Source organism: Pseudopodoces humilis, chromosome 9, assembly GCF_049639895.1.
Source record: "Pseudopodoces humilis isolate 2021_Gansu_Grassland_sample_001 chromosome 9, ASM4963989v1, whole genome shotgun sequence".
NCBI classification, from domain to species: domain Eukaryota; kingdom Metazoa; phylum Chordata; class Aves; order Passeriformes; family Paridae; genus Pseudopodoces; species Pseudopodoces humilis.
Genome location: NC_142208.1, coordinates 639,968 through 659,900, shown reverse-complemented (window position 1 = coordinate 659,900; position 19,933 = coordinate 639,968). Strand labels below are relative to the sequence as shown.

Genomic DNA, 19,933 nt, shown 5'->3' with positions numbered 1-19,933 from the left:
CTGAATTGTGTCAATTGTGTTAATACAATCATCTGCAGAAACTGTGTGTCCCTTCAGAAAAGTCTCCTGCCTTCTGTGTTGGTAAGAAAACCTCCAAGTAATTAATTAATCCTAATTAATGTAATCAGGAATGGCCTGTCTTGCTGAGGTTGCACCAGGCAGTCCAGAACAGTAAGGAATGATCTCTGTAAGCCCCAAATTCTGGCTGCAGTTTGCAGTCTCTCAGCCAGGCCTTTCAGCAGGTGAGTTCTTGCATCATTGTGGGCAGGGAGATCTCTTTCTCACCCCAGTGTTCTGTAGCAAATTCCTTATTCTTAAAATGGTGGAGAGGAAAGCAAAGTGAGGTAAGTTTTGAACAGGACTGCCTGCCAAAGGCTGTTCTAGCAAACAGCACCCATGTTAACCATTTATCTCAGGTCTTTGCCCTGGGTTCTTTTTGTTTTGGGTTTTTTTAGTACCAGTATTCTCCTGCCGTACTCCCATTTACCTCTCAGCACTGTGTGGCTGTAAGAGAGCTTTCCTCGCTGCTTTTTGATGAGCAGACAGAAATGAAGACCTGACATGTTTTAACTGCTCTTTTTTGAGACTCATATAATACATCATGGCTTCTAACTCAGAACGTTACTAAGAATCTCTGTATGTGTATTATTTCATGTCTTGGCACTGGGGACATGTTCTTGTAGGAGAAACTCACCTACCCCCAGCATTTTTTAATTAAGTTTCACGGTTGCTGAGCAAATCCTGAAAATGGGACCCCTGAAGGCTTGGGAAAGAGAAAGTAAATACAAAGAACTGCAGATGTATCATTTCAATTCTCCTGGTGTTCATGCCAGTTCAGTGGTGGTTTAGAGCCTGACTCATGATACTTGAGTGCTTGGGGCTGACAAGAGAAATTCCATTGACAGGGTCTCTGTGTTACACTGTGTTTATGTAAGGGCAGCAGTGAGGAGAGCCCACAATGAAAAATGGGGCAGATGTGGCAGGATGGGAGCAGCCCTTTCCCTGTGGGACTGCAGGGCTGGTGGTAGCTCCGAGTCAACCATATCAATGAGAATTTGTTTACTTACTGCTTTTCCCAAAGTGTGAGCAAGGCACATATCAAATTGATGAAGTACAAAGAAAATGCATTTCACTCTAAGTCTGTTCTTTGTCATTAAGCAGAGATTTTTATTCTGAAAGTACTTTCCTCTTTGCATTTTACAGCCAGGTACTTTTTCCTCTTTAGTGAACTTGCAATGAAGTGAACTTCATCTGTACCTTCATGAGAGCTTAGAAATTCAAAGAGTTGGTGAGAGAATATGTCCACAGTGAGGGTGAGGACAAATGTGTAGTGGACATCAGTAGTTAAGTGCTGGCATATTAGAAAAGGCTATTATGGTCTTTAATTTAATAAACCATTATTTATACAGCTTGAGAAAACTTAAAGCAGTGATGCTCAGCTGATGCTCAGCATTTCCATAATTAACTGAACTAATTGTCTAACAAAACTCTCACTACAAGGCAAGGGCATGATCTGTAGTACTGTGGCAAGAAGAGGGGAGATTTTCTAATCCTGAGAGTTTGAAGTTTTAAGTTGCCATATTAGAGGGAATGTCTCTAAGTCTTTCACACAACATACTTGTTATAAACAGAACGTGCTGTAACTATTGTGCCCTGTTGTTGGAAGCAAACTGCAAATTAATGGTGCTTTTCATGGGCCATAGCAGTAAAGCAGGACTTTTTTGGAAATATTTTGATAATTGGTTCTGCACATTATCAGAAAGTGGTGTGGTATTTAGAAGATGGATTACTGAGCCATTAGCAGTCTAGCAATATGATCAGATATCCATATTAATAAACATCTGTCCCAGTGGCATAGCAGATGTGCTAGGTGCATATATAATATAAAATGTACATTTTTTATGAGTACTTTGTTCTTTCTTTACTACAAAATGTTTTAATTACAGTATAGATCATGCCAGTAGTTTTAGTTTGCAACACTGAAAGTGCATTTTAAAAAAAAAAAAAACAGGCAGGGTGAGGACAGTTTTCTGAGAAATTCTAAAATACAACTCTGTTAGTGGAATGAACTAATTTTGAAAGGTGAATTTTACTGTCTTCCACTACCAGATTAGAGCCTGTCATTACAGGATTGGGGCTGCATTTTGGTTCTGATGCTCCTGGTTTGGTTCCTCTCTAGGTTCAGTAGCCCCCTTAATTCCAATTACTGCTGAGTTTATAATGAATGTGCAGAGGGCTCAGCTTCATGGCTCCCCTTGGGAAATGTGCCAGTCTGGCAAAAATTGCCATTGTTTTCTGAAGACAAAACTTGAGCACTCGTTAAATGCAGATACAATAGTGGTATAAGATACAGTGGTTTAACTACCACAGAATTGATTGCCTAACCCCAACATTTCTCCTATTCCCATGTTATGCATCCTAAACTTCATCCAATTTAAAAAGCATTTATCACAGTTACAGAATCTTTCATAATGGTGTTTTTTTCTTTGCCAAACACAAGGTGGGCACCCTGAAATTTTGCTATAATGTAATATCCCTTTAGCCAAATACATCTTTTGGAGCAAAATTGTTGGCAGTTCACTGGTAGCCCAGGTGAGTTTTGAAATCAGACTTTGGTATTACCTTGTATTTTTCTGGGGGTTTTCTTGAAGATTGATCCCTTTGTTGTGCCCTTCTGCATAGTTAAATACAGTAGTACTATTAAATACTATTAATTTAATTAATTAATTTAACTACTAATAATATTAAATATTATTAAATACAATAGCACTGGGAGGGTTGTGAAGCTGTTAGAGCAGCTGGGGGTGTCTGTAGGGAGGGCGGGGTGGGGTCACTGCAGGGCTGAGCCAAACCCTGTGGGGCAGGGAACCAATGGGGCAGGGAACCAGTGGGGCAGGGAACCAGTGGGGCAGGGACAGGAGCGATCTGTGAGCCAGCTCCCAGAACCCAGGGGGTCAGGGCCAGTGCAGGGGGCTGTGCTGAGGCTCCCTGGCAGAGCTGTGGGTGCCTGAGAGCTCTGGCTGTAGCGTGGCCTCCCTGCTCCTGCTGCTGTCCAGCACTTCAGCCTCTTCCCTGCCGCATCGAGGGGTACAAGTGTCTGCTTCCCCACGAGTGCTTCTGGAGACCCGTGGGCAGAGGAACCCGTCAGAGCTCTGATTCACCCAGGAAGGTGCTTTTTGTTGTCAGTTCTTTCTGAGGTGTCCCCAGTGGCTGCAGTCTGGCAGTTCAGCAGCCTTGACTGAAGGGAAAATGGTTTGGGCTTTCATGATTAGAGGTTAAACACCTGGAGACACGACCAGTGTGCAGTCTCGAGCCTCAAAAATACCCTCCTTCCCCCTGGTAATCCAAACAGCACAACTTTTTTGGACAGTTTTGTGGTTTTTGAGATCTGGATGAGTTTTTTTTTAATTCCTGTGGTTGAAGAGCTATTGAAGGGGAATGAGAAAATTTGAGATAAGATTGCGTTGTTGACACAGCTCTTAGCTCTTAGCTTAGCTGTGTTAAAAGCTGTGTTCACACCCCCAGCACTGTGCCTGTGTCAGCTTTCCCAGAGCTCCCAGTTTCCTTGGCTGGTGCTGAAATCTCAGTACAGGATCTTTGATTGCAGGTGCTCTCTCCGTGTAGGCAGTGGCTCCACAAGGTGTGTTGCTCTCTTACCACAAAACAGATGTGGTGGTTGATGATGAGAACTGTGGCAAACAAAATAATTAATCTACTTTGATTTGCAGTTTATCCTCTCAGATGATCAGTGGGCCTGTGCTCAGTTGGATTAGGGGAAAAAGCAGATTAAAAGTGTAAAGTGCAACAAGACAGCTTGATCAGAGAGCACATCTAGGTTCCAGCTTTTCGGGTGTATCCAACAGCTGGCACCATGACCTGGTGTCACTGAACCAGAGCTCTCCTGCTGTGACTCTGGTTCATGGCAGTCTTTTTGTCTCTGCAGCTCGTGAAAAAGAGCTCTCTGAACTCCGAGTTTGGGTTTTCCAATGTTTATTTTTGGATAATCAGTTTGCTTTGTTAGCTGTTGAAAAATCTAAAAATTCTTTTGAAGCCAGTTCTTCACAGTGGCTACATTTTCTTTTGCTACCACCCATGGTTTTTTCCATGGGTATGTAAAGTGCACCATTGTATTTTCAACTGGGTTTGTGATGATGTAATTAAGATTCTTTACAGCTCCTTGTCCAGAGGGTAATCAGCACCTTCAACCTCTAGCTTGGACTTTCTGAATTCAGATGTTTATGCATCTACCAGAGTACCTAATGATCCTCAAGTAGTTAGTGTTTTTAAATGGCAGGGATATATTTGGTGTTGGTTTATTTTCTGCATGCAGAAGCGTTCTTGCCTGCTTGAGGCCGGGGGAAAGTGCTCTCTGCTCGTTCCTACACACTGTTAAACAGGTGAGAGCAGATCCTGCTGCGTGCTCCAGCCCAGGCTCCTGCCACTCCAGCCTTGCTCACTTCAGGAGTGTCTGTGCTCTGATGGGACATTCCAAAAGGTAACTTCTGCCCTTAATGGAATTGTTTTTAATGACATAATTAAGTCAGGAAGAAATACCCTAAAAAATGATAGTACAGCAGTCATAAAGCCATAAACTTTACCTTTTGGGATTCACTGAGTTTATGCTGCTGAGCAGGCCTTGCTGCAGGGCACGCTCTGAAAGGATAAGGAAGTAGTCTGGGTGTAGATGTGGCTGTAGGTGATTTCCTTTCTTGTAAAGAAAAGACATTAGTAGTGATTTTCAGGACAATCTATTTGCTTGTTGTTATTGGAGAACTGAAAAGATACACTTTTAAAAGCAAGGAGAATGTTTCAGGTTACAGCATAGCCAGAGGATTTTAGAAGACAGTATTGACTTAAGAGGCATTTCTCTGTTTTAGCCCTGCACTGCTCAACACCCCTATTTTGTTTCATTAGTCTCTGTGGCATTTTTTTCTCCTTCCAGGCACTTAAGACTTGCTTTTTCTAGAGCATGCTATGCATTCAGAGCTCAAAGTTTAATGATACTTGGTCAGAGCCCAATGGCTGCTGCTCACAGACAGCATTCAGAAATTCCTGAAACCCAGTCTGTGAGGCTCTTGGGTGGTTTCCTGTATTAGAGAGGTTCAAACCTCCAGATAATTTCTGTTCATGACACAAAAAAATGGGAGAAGGCGGATTGATGAGGCAAAGAGCAGGGACTTTTCTGCAGTCCCTGAAACAATAACTGTGGGTATATAACAGTGATTAAAATGACAGGCATCCAAATTAAAGCCCATGACTGGTAAGGTCTGCTGGCCTTAGCCAGGGAAATGTAAGTGGCCTTTGAAGAGCTGGATCTGGAAGCAGGAGATGGAGAAACATCTGGGAGATAATGAGAGCAAGAAGAGGTGAGAGGCAGGCACAGGTGATACCTGGCTGAGACAGCAGAACACCTGAGATGTTGTGGCTGCCTCTCTCTGTAGGAATGGTGTTTGTGTAGGGCTGGGAGAAACACATCACAGGGAATCTGGGAGAAACCAGAGTTTTCTGGTGCCACAGCAAAAAGTGGCTGGCAGATTGCAAACTGGGGAAACCAGTTCCTACAGCTGTAAATCATTTCCTCTGGAATTACTGAGCTTTGTGGCTGCCATCTGCCTATAAAAGGCATAATCAGATCTCTCCAGGTGCACTACCTTGTACAAACCACTGCTTTGATTATAACTTAATCTCTTTTGAACAAACTAGTACCAAACATAAAGTGTTTGTATGTTTATACGCGCTTACAGAGATGAAAATCCAAGACATGCCATACTTTGACTTGTGCACACAGATGGACACCTTTGGATATTGGGAATTCTCTTACAGTCTTTGCTAAGATGCATTGTCAGAGTCCAGTTTATACCCAGCTGAGACCTGCTGCAGGACAGCAACTTCTTCTCTTTCCACTTTCCTTTTTCCATCACTACAGGCTTTTGACTTGATTTTTTTTAATCAGTTTAATCTGATTTAATCACTGATTAAATAATTTAGCAACAACAAAGAGCTTTGTAAAGTGCTTTTCATCTTTAGATCACAATGAGATATTGATAATGTTATTTTTTTATATGTAGGTAAAAGTATTTAACTATATGGTGTTCTGTTTGTTTATTTGATATATGTACCTCCTGCAGCTGGTCTCAACTGGAAAGAAATTACATGTTTTCATTTCGTCAGGGTTGCAAGAGAACTGCAAATGTCTTAGAGAAGATTTGGACTTTGGGATCTAGAAGTGAAGGGAAAGGTTATCTGTGTGTGTGCACAAGTGTAAGTGTGGGAAAATCCCACAATTCTTTGTTTTTCATCTCTGTCAATATTGCATGTAAACATCCAGACCCTGCTGTGTTTGGTTGCTGCACACTTAAATATTCAGAGTCAGACCAGTACAGACATAGCCCTTTGATGCTTCGCTTCCCATGTTCTGTTGTTGCTGTGATGACTTTGTCAGAATTGTGCTTTAACAAATCATAGTCAGAGTTTCAGCTGCTTTTCTGCCTCGCAGGCTGCAGGTACAGCTTCTCTCCTGACATGCCTTCCTCTGTTCCCACCTGACTGACTGCTGCTGCTGTGTGTTCTCTTCCATGCTGTTTTAACAGGCAGTTGCAAATTGTGAAGCATCCCTGACAGCTAATACTATTATCAGCAGCTGCTCAAGTAATATCAGCATTTTTCCCTCTGAATGATATCAGGATTTCTCAGTTCCACAAGTGATATTATCAGGATGATAAAGCAGTGCTCTGCTATGTGGGACTGCATTCTGGAGCAGGAATTCCTTTCTGGTTTTATGCTGTTTAAAACTGGGGACCAGAAATACTTGTGGTGCAGTTGTTTGGCAGTGCTCAGCTTTGACCATGCAGCCAAGTTCTCAGCACCTGGATTGCTCTAACAAGCTTTATTCAGCAGACAAAACAGAGTGTGGGAGCTTACACATACACCTGTTTGTCCTTGTCATGTTCCAACAGCTGGACTGTGACTTCATTTATCCCAGCAGAGAGGAAGAGAACTCGGGGGTGGTTAGGGAAGGGCCCCTGCTGTGTTTCTGTGTGCTCAGATCAGCACTGCAGATGAAGGGTGCTGTGTTTGTCGTGGTGCAGTCCTGCTGGCTGTCACAGGCTGGAGATGGCCTGCTCTGGGAGAGGCCTGGGAGCTCAGGAACAGAACTGAGGATGGACCCCAGGGAGCAGAGAGGCAGGGACCGTGTCCTTGGAAGCAGCAGGTGGGTGGGGAAGCCCTGCTGCACGCCTGTGCCGCTGGAGGTGAGCTACACACGTACCACAGGCTCTGCCAGGTGCTTTGGGAAATTACCACAGCACTCAGCTTTTCCTCAGAGACCACAACTGGCCGTGGTTTTACTGAGGCTCAGGGAGTCTTGGACATGGCCATCAGAATTGAAATTGATGGTCACTGAGGGGCTTGGAAAAATCTGCTTCTGTGCTGTATGAAGGGCTGAGAAAATGTTTGGTAGCTGTATTTTGGTCTTGGATTGCACAAGACAGCAAGAGCGAGCAACAGAAATAAATGACTGGGTCTCTCACAGAGCAAAGCCTTCTAAATCATGGCTTGGCTTTATTTAGTAGAGCTGGTGAGAGCACTGGGGACTTGGGGAGAGAAGAATGACCCAGATAAGAAAACTACCAATGTGAGATCAACAATGAGTATCTAGATAGTAGAGCAGAAAAAGAAAGCATCATAGGACTGATAGAAAGTTGTATTGATCTAAAAAAATTGCTGTAAATAACAGTAATTTTCAATTCCCATTTCACTGGTGCAGAGGTCTAAAGCCTTTAACTAATCCCATGCATTTTTGCACTGGCCATCATTTTCACTGTTTCTTTAGGCAGAGTTGTGTTCCCGTTGTTCCTTGGAGAAGGGGAGGGTGTGGAAGTGCAGCTCCCAGGAGCGGTGCCTGTGGCCAGGAGCTGCCAGGGGGTCACTGGTGCTGCACAGCTCCCCCTGCACCAGCTGTGGTGCCTGTTCCCCTGCCACACTGAGCCTTGGAAGCAGTGCCTCTTCTTCTGCAGCTGGTGCTGATCCTGCTGGATTTGTGATCTCAGGGCCTCTCACTGAACTGTTGTGTGTCTTGATAGGACATTTGTGGTTGGCTTCTTTTCCCCTTGGACTGAGACTGATGAGAGAGAGGCAGTTTTCCCTTGTTCAGACTCGGTTGTTTATTCTTTTATCTACATTACATATATACAAGGTACAAGGAGCTACGTGCACTAAGATAGAAAGGTACAAAATGGCCAACAAAGATCTTCTCCAAGGTTTCTTATATGCCCATTTACCCAATTAACAGATGCCAAGGAAATTATTTTTCTTAGTGACCCAATGACCCAACACCTGAGTGCTGCACTGCAACATTCTTTATCCAATCACCTAAAACCTACCTACCACCCAAAAACCTCTAGAAGAAGTAGATGAAGGAAGAAGGACAAGAGACAACACCCTGAATCCTCCATCTTGTCTTCTGCTCTCTAAACTAGTTTAAACTCCAAACTTTAACTTTTTCACCCAGTGACTTAAGAAAACTCTCTAATCTACACACACTTCTAGCTTTTCTATTTAACTTTACCAGTTGTTTTCGGGGTGTGATGTGAAATTCAGTGTTTTCTTGGATGTCAGAGCCAGGTATCAGAGATAAGGGCACACTCTCTGTGCCTCTCACTCCAGCATGTAGGGACTGACTCTCCATGTGTATCTGTGTGTTGGATTTTCCTACCTGAGGGCACGGATCTTTTTTGACATTGCATTTACTTTTTCTTCCTGCTTATCTCAGGCTTGGAGGCCAGATTTGGAATTAAGAATTACCTGCTTCTTTTTTATTCCACATCAGTATCAAATGTAAGTTCATTAAGCATTCTCTTTATTCCCTTCATTCAAGCCAAGAATGAAGAACAACTGAGCAGCTCCAAGCCCAGGGCAGAAATCAAGTTGCTTTTCTTCTGCCCTCCGCTGTGGCAGCCAGTCCCTCTTGGAGTGTGCTCTTCCAAGTCTGGCATCTCCTTAGCAATGACTTCATCTGTTTTCTGTGTATTGTTCAGGCAACAGGAGAAGGTTTCAGACCCTGCCTGAAGATACATGGTATTTACAGCTTCTAATCTTTCCAGGAGCCATAAAAGCTTATTTTCCATTAGTGGGACAATATTTATGCTTGAAAAATGATGTGGGCTGTTACTCGTCTCTGTTACATCCTCCCTGTTTGTTGTTTGTTTGATTACAAGCTGCTGGGATTTATTTGCCCTCAGCAGCCACCATTTGGAGCTGACAGATACCTGGGGCAGCTGCTCTGCTGGCATTGCTGCCAAGAGGTTTGGGAGGGCACCAGGGCAGGGGCTGGCTTCTGCACAGTCCCAGCGGTACCAGCCCAGAACAGCTTTACCAACACTCCTCTGCAAGGCACTCCTGTTGGGATTGTGTGCATCACCCCGCTCTTGCTGTACAGAGCTGCTGCTTCTGGACTCCTCTCCCTGACTCTTCTTGGAGGGAGACACAGACTGCCCCTATTACCAGTGCTGGAGGGCAGCAAGGAAGAGAAACTCCTGAATTAAACCCATTTTCACTTCCAGAATTGCACAGTAGACAGAGACATGTATATGCTGTGTTCACATTGCCCAGAGCTCCACTGGCCCCTTCTTGGGTCCATAGAATCCAGATATTTTTGTAGTCTTCAACTCCTTTACTCACAAGAGGTATTTCTATCTACAAAATACTATTTATTATGATTTTATGGTTGTTTACTTCATGCCTTTTAATGGTTTTTTCACTCTGCCCTTTTCTCATCTGGCCACGCTTTCATTTGTATTACATTAATTTTGTTAAGGAATAGATCTGATTCAGCCACTGCACCTGCAAATGTCGAGTGGGGGTTTGGCCTTCATTCAGTTACTTAGTTTTAGCCAGCATTAAGAGTTCTAATTTCCAAACCTGTCCACCCAGACAGTGACAGAAAGTGCATGAAACAAAAATCTTTCTTGCTCTTGTGTCTACAGCTGTAACAAAGTGGCAGAGGTCAGCTCTGGGATCCACCTGTGCAATCTCCTTTTCCCCATGTGGATTTCCTGAGGAGCTCTGCTGCCTCCTGTTTGAGTAGGTGTAACTGATAGAGATGTGCAGCCAGGTGTAATAAAAGGGATCCTTGTTTATAGCCATGGTTCTAAAAAGCCTAGTTTTTCCTCCTTGAACAGCAAGCAGAGATTTCATCTGAAACTGTGCATGTTCAGCTGGGAGGGGCAGGCAGAGTGACCGGCAGGAACAAATGACTCAGTAAGTTCAGAGCACTTGTAATGAGCGAGGTGTGAATCCTCATCCCCGCTCCCAGGACTGCACACAATCACTGGGTTAACAAAACAAAAAGCAAACTGCAGAAGCAGCTCATGGCATAGAGATCAGAATGTGTGACTGGAATCCAGATTTCCTACCATGCCTGTACTAAAGAGCCTTGCAGAGCAGCAGTGGGAGGCAGGAGAGGAGAAACACTCGGTGTGTTTGGGGAAGAACTGCAGGAGGTACAAATGGTACCTTGGAATGTGACAACCGAGTTAACGAACCACAGCAGTGTCTATAAAAGGTAATTCTTATTTGTAGGAGTATCTTTGGGTAAGGCAATGGCTGTACCTTACACAGTTGCACAGCAGTGTAAGTAATGCGCTTTCCTTAGCACAAACGTGTACCTGAAGTGACACTTTGGTCACCTGGATGGCAGCTCCTCACCTTCCTGACCTCAGGAAATGTCCCAGTCCACTCCCACCTCCAAGGAGCCCTGGCAGGTGGTGCAGGCTGAGGCTGCTCAGGTGGGGGCTGGCCTGGCTTTGGCCAGCACTGCCAGACCCACTCCTGTGCTGAGCTCAGGTTTGAAGAGCCAGAGATACGCTGCTGGCTCAGCACTGGGCTGCAGCTGAGCCTCCTGTGCAGTGCCCCAGGCAAAGGTGCAGGCAGTGGGAGCTGCAGGGCAGGCCTGATGGCAGCTGCTCACAGCCTGGAGCTCAGGGCAGTGCGTTGGAGCTGACAGAGAGGCTTTCAGCTCACCCCATGGAGCTGTGAAACGTGTCCATGCCTTGGGGTGGGAGCTGGGAGCTCCTCAGCCTCTGCTCACTGCAGCTCCCTCCAGCTGCTGCTGCTGCAGGGCGAGGATGGGGCGTTTGCCACCAGCCTTGCTTGCTGACAGGAGAGCTTCTCTTCCTGGAAAAGGTCATGGCAAAGATGGTTTGGAGCTGAAGTTTCCATTAGCCTAAGAATTAAGAGTATCACTGCTTTTCAGAGTGAGATTCCAGTGTGAAGGAAAACAGAAAATAATGCCCCATAGCCATGTCTGCTAATGGCTGTGGAAAAGTTCAGGCAGACAGGGATGGAGTTGCTCTTGGTTTGTCCTGGCTTGGAGCAAGAACGATGAGATTTGAGAGGCTTCAGGCTCTCTTTCACAGTTACCCAAACCCTTGGTGTTGTACTGATTTACACAGTCCAGCTCCTTTCCTCCTGTGATTGTACCTTTCAAGAAACATTGAGGTGAAGTTTTGGGGTTTTTTTTCTCCTGTACCTCTGTTGAGGTCCTCCAAACTGCTTTCTTTGTACATAATCCATTTTCTTTCTTGTTAGACTTGGATGTCTCTCTCTATATTATTTATGGCCTGTTCCCAGTTTTGTTGTTGGATAGAGCAGTTGATTTGAGCTCTAGTATCAATCCATCACTACCTTGGGGAGATATAATTGCTTATAAATATCATACTTTGTGTCGTCTTTGTTTTTCATCACCTTGAATGTGTTATCAGCTTGCTCAGCCTGTAAGGCCTTATGCCTGGGAATAATAAACTGTGAGGAAAATGTATTAGATCCTCCTTTCAGTGAATGCAGGCTACTGTTGTAGGTTATGAACTCAGTGAAATCACTGGGGACAAACTTCAGTAACTGAGTGTGAGGTGAAGTGTGGCCTTAAACATTAGAGGCTGGAAGCAGGGGAAAACAAGTAAGATTAAAGCTCACTTGAATTTTATTTAATTTTTTTTAAATATTACACAGTTTCCATAGCAAACAAATTAGAATTTCTTTAGGGGAAGAGATGGAAAACTCCACAATGGAGAAATTTTGTGATGTTGGCCAGCAGATGGTACTTGTTTTTTTTAATATTTATTTCTTGTAGGTGCCTGAGCTATTGCTCACAGGTCTGCTCTAGCCACCACAATTTGGGATGCTCCAGCATGTGGTGGAGGAGGATCAGAGTCTGTAGGAGGAAAGGGAGGCTGTTACAGTGATACAGAGAAAGACCTAAATATCTGCAAAAGCATTCCTGAGAGTGAGATGGATAGCTCAGGGAAACAATACCTTTCAGGCAAAGTGTTTTTTCATACTTCAGACTTGCCAGAAAAACAGTGCAAGAGCATATAAAACTGGTAGGAAGCTGTGCAGTGGCTGGGGAAAACAACCTAGATGATTTAATAGACTTTGTGTCTCTAACATCTGCATTCAGGGAGTTAATGTGAGTTAGTGGCATTCTGAACATGCTGCGTTCATGCTAACTCAGGGGAAGTGGCAATTCACAAAGTGCACAGCTGCACTGGTACCATTACATGCATTGAACCTGGCAGTTACTCACCAAAAGCCAGGAAACTTGTTGAATTACAGCTGGTAAGGGCAGAGGATGGAACTCTGCCACCCTCCGTGGGCAGTGGTGCCAGCGCCCCAGGGCTGCTCCCTGTGCCCCTCACTGAGCTGAACCTGCTCCCAGCAGTACCCCAGGGCTGTGCCCCTCACTGAGCTGTACCTGCTCCCAGCAGTACCCCAGGGCTGTGCCCCTCTCTGAGCTGAACCTGCTCCCAGCAGTACCCCAGGGCTGTGCCCCTCACTGAGCTGAACCTGCTCCCAGCAGTACCCCAGGGCTGTGCCCCTCACTGAGCTGAACCTGCTCCCAGCAGTACCCCAGGGCTGTGCCCCTCTCTGAGCTGAACCTGCTCCCAGCAGTACCCCAGGGCTGCTCCCTGTGCCCCTCACTGAGCTGTACCTGCTCCCAGCAGTACCCCAGGGCTGTGCCCCTCTCTGAGCTGAACCTGCTCCCAGCCCAGCATGCCCTGGAGCCCCTTGAAACTTTTTCTCTGCTTGATGTTGCACTTCTCCAAATGGATTTCTCAGCTCCTCTGAGCCGAGCTCCTTTGGGATACTCCTCCATGGGAGCTCCGTTTATCTCAGTTCTCTGGGCCTGAAGAAAACTCCAAAGCTCGTTAGGATCTTGTTTCTCCTGTTTATTAGGATGTTATCACAGAACTTGGCAGGTCTCTCCAGACTTTCTGCACAAGTTCAATTCACCATAACCTGCCTCACTTTGGCTCTGAAGGCACAAAATGGCCCCGAAGCAGGCGGCTGTTTCATCTTTATATCCATTTTTACCCAATTAACAATAGACAGGTGTATTGCTTTTATAAATTAACAAATAAATTTTCTATATCTACTTACACAATTAAAACTGTCACTGACCTTCAACCAATCACTCTTTGTGCTTCTAAAAACTGCAGAATCCTGGAGAAGAAGGAAGAAGGAGAGCTAAGAACTTACACCCTTTTTCCTCCATCTTTACTCCATGTATTAAACCCTCTAAAATCTCTATTTTTCACTTCAGTGACATCCTAAACGTTCTACTACTTTCTACTTAATTTTTTATCAATCCTGGTTTGCCCAGGGATATTTGGAAGCCTTTCTGTCAGTGACAGGCAAGATTAATGTCATTTTGGAGAACAGGACAGACAGAGAAATGTCTCTCCATTTCTGGGTTCCTACACGAAGGCTCTCGCTGTGTCTCCTCACTGAGCTGAACCTCCAGCAGGGGAGCTCTGAACCTGCTCCCAGCCCAGCCCTGGAGCCCCTCGAAGGCTCTCCCTGTGCCCCACTCCAGACCTGCACGTTGCTGTGGGTGTAAACTCTCCATCCCTCCTTATGTTTGTGACATTGTCCTTTTTGCACAGCTTCCCGTTGTGTCCCTTCCTTGGAATCCCTGGCAGAGCTGCAGCCTTGGCAAACAGGGAAAGCAGCAGGAAAGCTTTGTGTGGGCTATCAGCTGTGTGTACCTTGGGGACTGTTCACACTGGAGCAGCCCCTCTGGCTCCATACAGAAGTGCTGGAGGGACTCTCTAAGCAGTAGATTGCTTATGGCCAAATTCAGTGTTTGCAGTTGAACCAGCATCCTGCCATGGGCTTTTTGGTTTTTCTCTCCGTTTTCCAGTTGGCCAGGGACTCAGCAGATCTGGTGTGCTTTCCCAAGTACTCAGAATTTCCCAACGTCATAAACTGGGACTAAGGGCTTATTATTGTTGTTATTATTATTATTATTATTAGCCATTCCCCAAGGCAGCTAAGGCTGTGCTCTGTGTCAGAGGCTCTGGATTTTACAGGAAGGTAAGAAAGGAGCACAGATAGTTCTTGGCTGTGTAGCAAAGGAGCTTTCTTTGTGCCTGTACCTTCCTGTGCTGTGCTGTTCAGCTCTTTGTAACACAAGGCTGAGGCATTCCTAAATACTGCCATTTCAAGGCTGACAGCTCAGAGGCAGCACACCCCACATTTCCTAGGGGCTGTAGGGGAGAACCAGAAGCACTGGTGGAGTCGGTGCCTCCTGGGGCAGTCTCCAAGCAGTCATTGCTGAGTGCTCCGAGGGTGGCTCTGAGGGTGGCCACACTTGTGCTCATTTGCCTTTGTCTGAAGTCATTCTTTTGGGTGGAATTGTTTCATTCTCATTGCATCTCTGAGGGCACAAGAAAATTGCTGGTTTATTGGGAGAACTTCACCCTCAAAATACTCAGCCAGCTTCAAATGCCAGCACAGCTGCTGCAGATGCAAGAATTACGTAGGCAGAATGGATTGAGCTGTTTGTGCCATCTCTCCTTTTCTGGCCGTTCTCATCCTGCCTTGTGTTCACCTTTGGTGCTCCTGGGCTGGACCTTGCCAGGAGGGTGGGCACTGGGAGTTCGTGGAGCAGCTGAAGGATGTGCTGGGGGTGCCTGACAAACCTCTGGCCTTGGGACCTGCTGCAGTGCCAAGAACGAGGAGCCAGTGGCACAGAAAAGAACTGGGTTGTAAAATAAAGGATCCAAAGGGAAAATCCCAGGAAAGGAAGTGAAGGATATGTGTGGGGGTTCAAGGACTTCATCCTAGATACAGAGATTGCATTTGCAGATTCATTCCCCACATACACTGTAATTCTTTATGAACTGATCAATCTGACCATGGCTTGCCAGGACAAGAAGGTGCCTTTCTGTAGGACAGTGATGTGTAAAATACTGGATTCTAGGTTATTCCAAATAAATGTGGGCTTCCAAAGCTGAGGGTAAGGAGCTGTAATTAGTCAAGTATGCTTTCCCCCAAGGACCAGCAGTTCTTTGCTGAGCAGTATGATTAATCAAGAAGAGGTTGAACATTATCTGCCATGTTGTCATTTCCTGACTGCAGGGTTTGTACTGGTCCATACTGTAATGTTTTTAGGCTAAATGAGGTTTCTACTGGAATGCTCTTTACATGTGAAACCATCCTGACTTTGAGGAAAGGGGTCTTCTCATTTGAACAAAGAGTTACATTCATTTTTTCATGTTGTCTAATTCCTTTGTCCGGTGCAGAACTTGTAAATTGATTTTGGCTTTTGGAAATTAAATGCATAGTAAAACTAGAAATATTCCTGTTAAAGATGTTGGAAGGCAAAGCTGAGCTCAGCGGCACTGCTTACTTTATACATGCATGAAGTAAATTAAGTGCTGAGTTTAGAGAAGTGTTCAGCATTGGAGGCTGAGGCTCGAGCTAATGTCAAGAGAAGGGTGGTCATACTTCTTACATTAAATATTGACATTTTACTTCTTAGTTCTTAGAAAAATTCTCCTGGAATTAAAGCAGATGTTTGGGCTTGGGAGAGTGGCACACAGAGAAAGAGTCTGACTTTTTGGCAGACTGTTCACAAGAATTTGGCTGTTTTCCTAGACTGAAATTGTGAAGAAATTCTCTAATTGTTTGGGAAGTGTTTTTTCGATATGGCCTAGCTGTGTTGTGAGTGGCATGTGTAAGCTGATTTGCAGCTCTGTTCATGTAGCTCTCTTTGTGCTTGGGTGCACCAATGACATTTAAAAAGCCCAACCAAACCAACCCCACTCTTTTTCTGACTGGATACTCATAATGACCCTCAGAATACTCTGAGCTGAACTTGGAACATACTGCTAGAAAATTCATGGATGGGAGAGGAGCATGGGAACCCTGGGAACAGCAAACTGCCCAGGAAACTTCTTACAATCAGGATTTGGCATGGGTTGTACTTTGAATATGAAGAAACTGTGACATCTTCCCGGTACTTCTGCGTCCCGTTGGTGCCAAACAATACAAATGTGTGGGACATGAAAAGAGTTGTGGGGGGATTTAGTTATTGTCACTTGTGTATGGATTAGTTGTTGAATTGAGTTGTTCTGCAGCTAGTTTGCATGGCTGTGATTTATTCTGAGTGTCTGTGTTTCCTCTGAAGGGGGAGAGGCCCACTGAAGCACACATCCGATGTCATCAACGCCGCCAAGATGATCTCGGAGTCGGGCTCGCGCATGGACGTCCTGGCGCGGCTCATCGCTGAGCAGGTGAGGCACCCTGCCCCAGCCCTGCTGCCCCCAGCCCTGCCACCTCCTGCAGGAGTGCCTGGGACACCTCTGGAGCACTTCTGAGGCACTGGACACAGAGCCTGTCTGAACCTCTGAGTGGAGCTGCTGTCAATGGTGTGCTCACGTTCACCCTGCGTGGATGTGTGCGCACATCACACGTGTCTGGGCACACACACTGAGCTGCATGTGCATTTCTGCATGTGTGAACATCTGTGAGCTCCCAGGAGCTGTCAGTGCAACACTTGAGACACACGGTGTGTATATACACATCTAAAATATATATATATTCATGGCTGCTTTAATAGATACATCATTATTATTAACATATTAAGGTGTATTGTATATAAATAGCTGTACAAAAAGCTGTTGTCCTGGTTTAACCCCAGCTGACAACTGAGTGCAATGCAGCTGCTTGGTCACCTACTCCTGGAACTGGAAGAAAAGGAAACCTCATGGGCTGTTCTAAGAAGTTTAATCATTTATAATATAATAGTAGTAGTAGTAGTAATATTGATGCTGGAAGGGAGGGAGAGAGAGGACTGAGAGCAGAGAGAAAGATGTGAGGCCCAGCACGTGCTGACGGTGCCCAGCCTGTCCCTGAACAGCAGTTGGCCCCTTCCAGGTGAGTTCCCCATGCTGGACATGAACACTCCATGGAGCTGCTGTGGAATAGCCTTTGGGGAGTTGGGATCTCCTGTCCTGGCCGTGCCCCACGCGGGTGGCTGGGACACTGCAGGGTCCCTGTGCAGCAGCAGCTTCCCCAGCACAGGATTGCTGTGGCCAGGCTGGCTGTGCTGGCTCCTGACTGAGCTGCCTGAAGCACGGGGGCAGCACTGGGAGCTGCTCCAGGTGAGCTGTGGGAACACAGGTGCTGGCACTGGCACACAGCTCTGCTGCTCTGGGCAGCTGCTTGGTCTCAGCTTAGTAAGGACAGACTTGTCCGGCTCCAGAACGCTTTCTTGTCCCTCTCTGCAGAGTTAGAGTCCACGCTTTCACTGTACCTTCCTTCTCTGCTCCCTACCCACAACACTGGCTGTTTTGGCCTCTGCAAATCTGCAGCTTGAAGGTGAATTTTGGTTTTGCATTTAATTTTTATTTATAGCTATTTTAAATAAGTCCGATTTTGAGTTACTTATCACCATGAAATGCAGAGTGTTTGAGCTGGAAGGTGTGCTCACAGCTGGTGGATTTTTAGGTCAGCAGATGGCTCAGTGTCCCCCCAGACAAGCCCAGCAGGAGCAGGGTAGCTGAGCAGCCTCGGGGAGCTGCAGTGACACATGAGCACACTTGCAGCCTCCCTTGCAGCCTGGCTGCGTCGCTCTAGGGCCGTGCAACACCTGCACAGGTGTGCAGGAAATGGCAGAGGGCACACCTGAGGCTTTTCTTCCTTTGTGGCTGCCTTTCAGGGGCAGGGCAGCACAGGACAGTCACTGTTTGCACACCCTCACGTGCTCTGTCTCTTCCCTTCACTCATCATCTCCATGCTCAGTGCTTTTCTGCTGTACTGGCTAGGAAACAACACAGTCTGTTAGTGGTTGGTGTGTGTCTCCCTCAGTTCCACATAACAGAGAATTTCTATTCTGCATCTATACAGTTATGATTGAATTTGTGGAAAAAACAGGTAAAGTGTCTGGATTCCCTATTCCTGATCTTTACACACATTCTTCCAGCACTGGACAGCAGCTCCTTTCAAGATTTTATCTATTACAGACTAAAATTCAAACCTGTCACTGATACGTTCCAGAAAACGATGAGATAGCAAAGCCAAAGATGAGTAAGGGTCATAAATTCTTGCTGGTTTTAGGACAGGGAATCCACTTCCACTGAAATATTTCTTTCAGGAAAAAAATATTTCAGCTGTATTACTACAGCAGTTCCAGACTAGAAACATGCACCAATGAGTGTGAGGAAGAAGTATTCCTGAACCATCAGTGGTGATAATTTGTGTCCCCTCAGAGCTGCTGGGAAATGTGACATCACTGAGGTTATTGAAGCTTTTGGTGAATTCACTGCAGCTCCTTGCCTTTGTCCTGGCTCAGAGCTTGCACACAGCTGACACCCAGAGCCACTGACCCCTGGGATTTGTTCTGTGCATCTCAAGGACCCTGCTTACTTACAGGTGCTGCTGGGATTTTAGCTGCAGCTTCACATTACATTGTAAGTATTAAAACCAGGAAAACCCACACACAAATGAAAAGATGGACCAAGCAGCCCTTCCAGTTGTGGTGAACACCATGGCAAGTATTGCTAGATAGGTGTCACACTTAGAAAAAAAGAGGATCTTGCTTTATTCCTCCTATTACAGATATTCTTACTATGATCCTCTCATGCCTTGCATGGCTAGAGGTTTTTTAACTTCTGGAACCCTTTTTGGCTGTGCAGAGTTATCCTTTGAAAGCTCTTCTCTCATCCTTGTGGTTCTTTTTATCTCAAAGGTATTTTCAAATTCCTTTTCTCAGCTGTGATTTTGCCAGGTTTCCTATGCCCTGGGCTCCTGGGGTCTTAAAATGAAGTTTACATCACTCTGGGCTACCAAATAACTGTTCTCTGAATTTGGGCCAAACTGGGTAAGCCTTTCAGGAATGTGTTTGCCAGCAGTGCCTTCCTGAGCAGCATTCAGACTTTTTAGTGGAGTGTCTCACATGTTGCCTTTTGCTAACAGCTAAATTATGTAGAATTTCTGTTATGTGGAAGAGGATCTGTATGTTTTTTACAGCTCCCTGTTGCTGTTTTTGAAGGGAAGGGAGAGTGGGGTCCCACGAGCAGAACTCAGATGTATTTCAGTCCACTCACAGGCACTTCTGGGATGGCTCAGAGTAACAACGGTGAAAACCCTCACGGTTACAGCATCAACAGTAACCTGTGCACGTGAATCTCAAGTGCATTATAAACTCATTATCAGGGAACATTTCCTTTTGTCACAAGATTTTTGGGTTTTGTTCCTTCTGACAGAAGAATTTGCTACTTAATGTGACCTGGAAGCCCTAAGACAAGGAAGGCAGGGAGTACATCAGCCTGGTTTGAAATGTTGCAGTTGTTTTGCACCCACGAGGATCCCAGGCAGGCAGGCAGGTGCTGAGTGGGGTCACTCAGAGCCCTGTTTGTCACAGCTAATTACGGTGATCAGGAAAGCACCGTGTAAATGATCCCTTTGGGATTGAGCTGCTTATTCCTGTCTGTGCACAGCACACCTTCCTGGTAGGTGGGGGTGCTTATCCCCAACACTGATCCCTGTAAAGACACATGTGCATTCTGTAGAGAAATGCTCTGGCCTTTGCTGGCAAAGGGATGAAGTGAGAGCAAGCCAAACCCAGAGTGGTCTGTGGCCAGGAGCTCCT

The 19,933-nt window shown here is 45.6% G+C and overlaps 1 protein-coding gene across 11 annotated transcripts in view; it reads left to right on the top strand.

Moving 5' to 3' along the window:
* Positions 1–19,933, top strand: part of CTNNA3 (catenin alpha 3) — a 394,943-nt gene that overhangs the window by 359,861 nt on the left and 15,149 nt on the right. For 9 of the 11 annotated variants that reach the window (XM_088059440.1, XM_088059438.1, XM_088059441.1 and 6 more), the window contains one exon: positions 16,469–16,574. In XM_088059440.1, the coding sequence (XP_087915566.1) occupies positions 16,469–16,574 (106 nt within the window). Of the gene's footprint in view, positions 1–16,468; positions 16,575–17,570; positions 17,592–18,714; positions 18,801–19,933 lie in introns of those variants that run through there. The other 2 variants (XM_088059434.1, XM_088059435.1) reach the window with 2 other exon arrangements.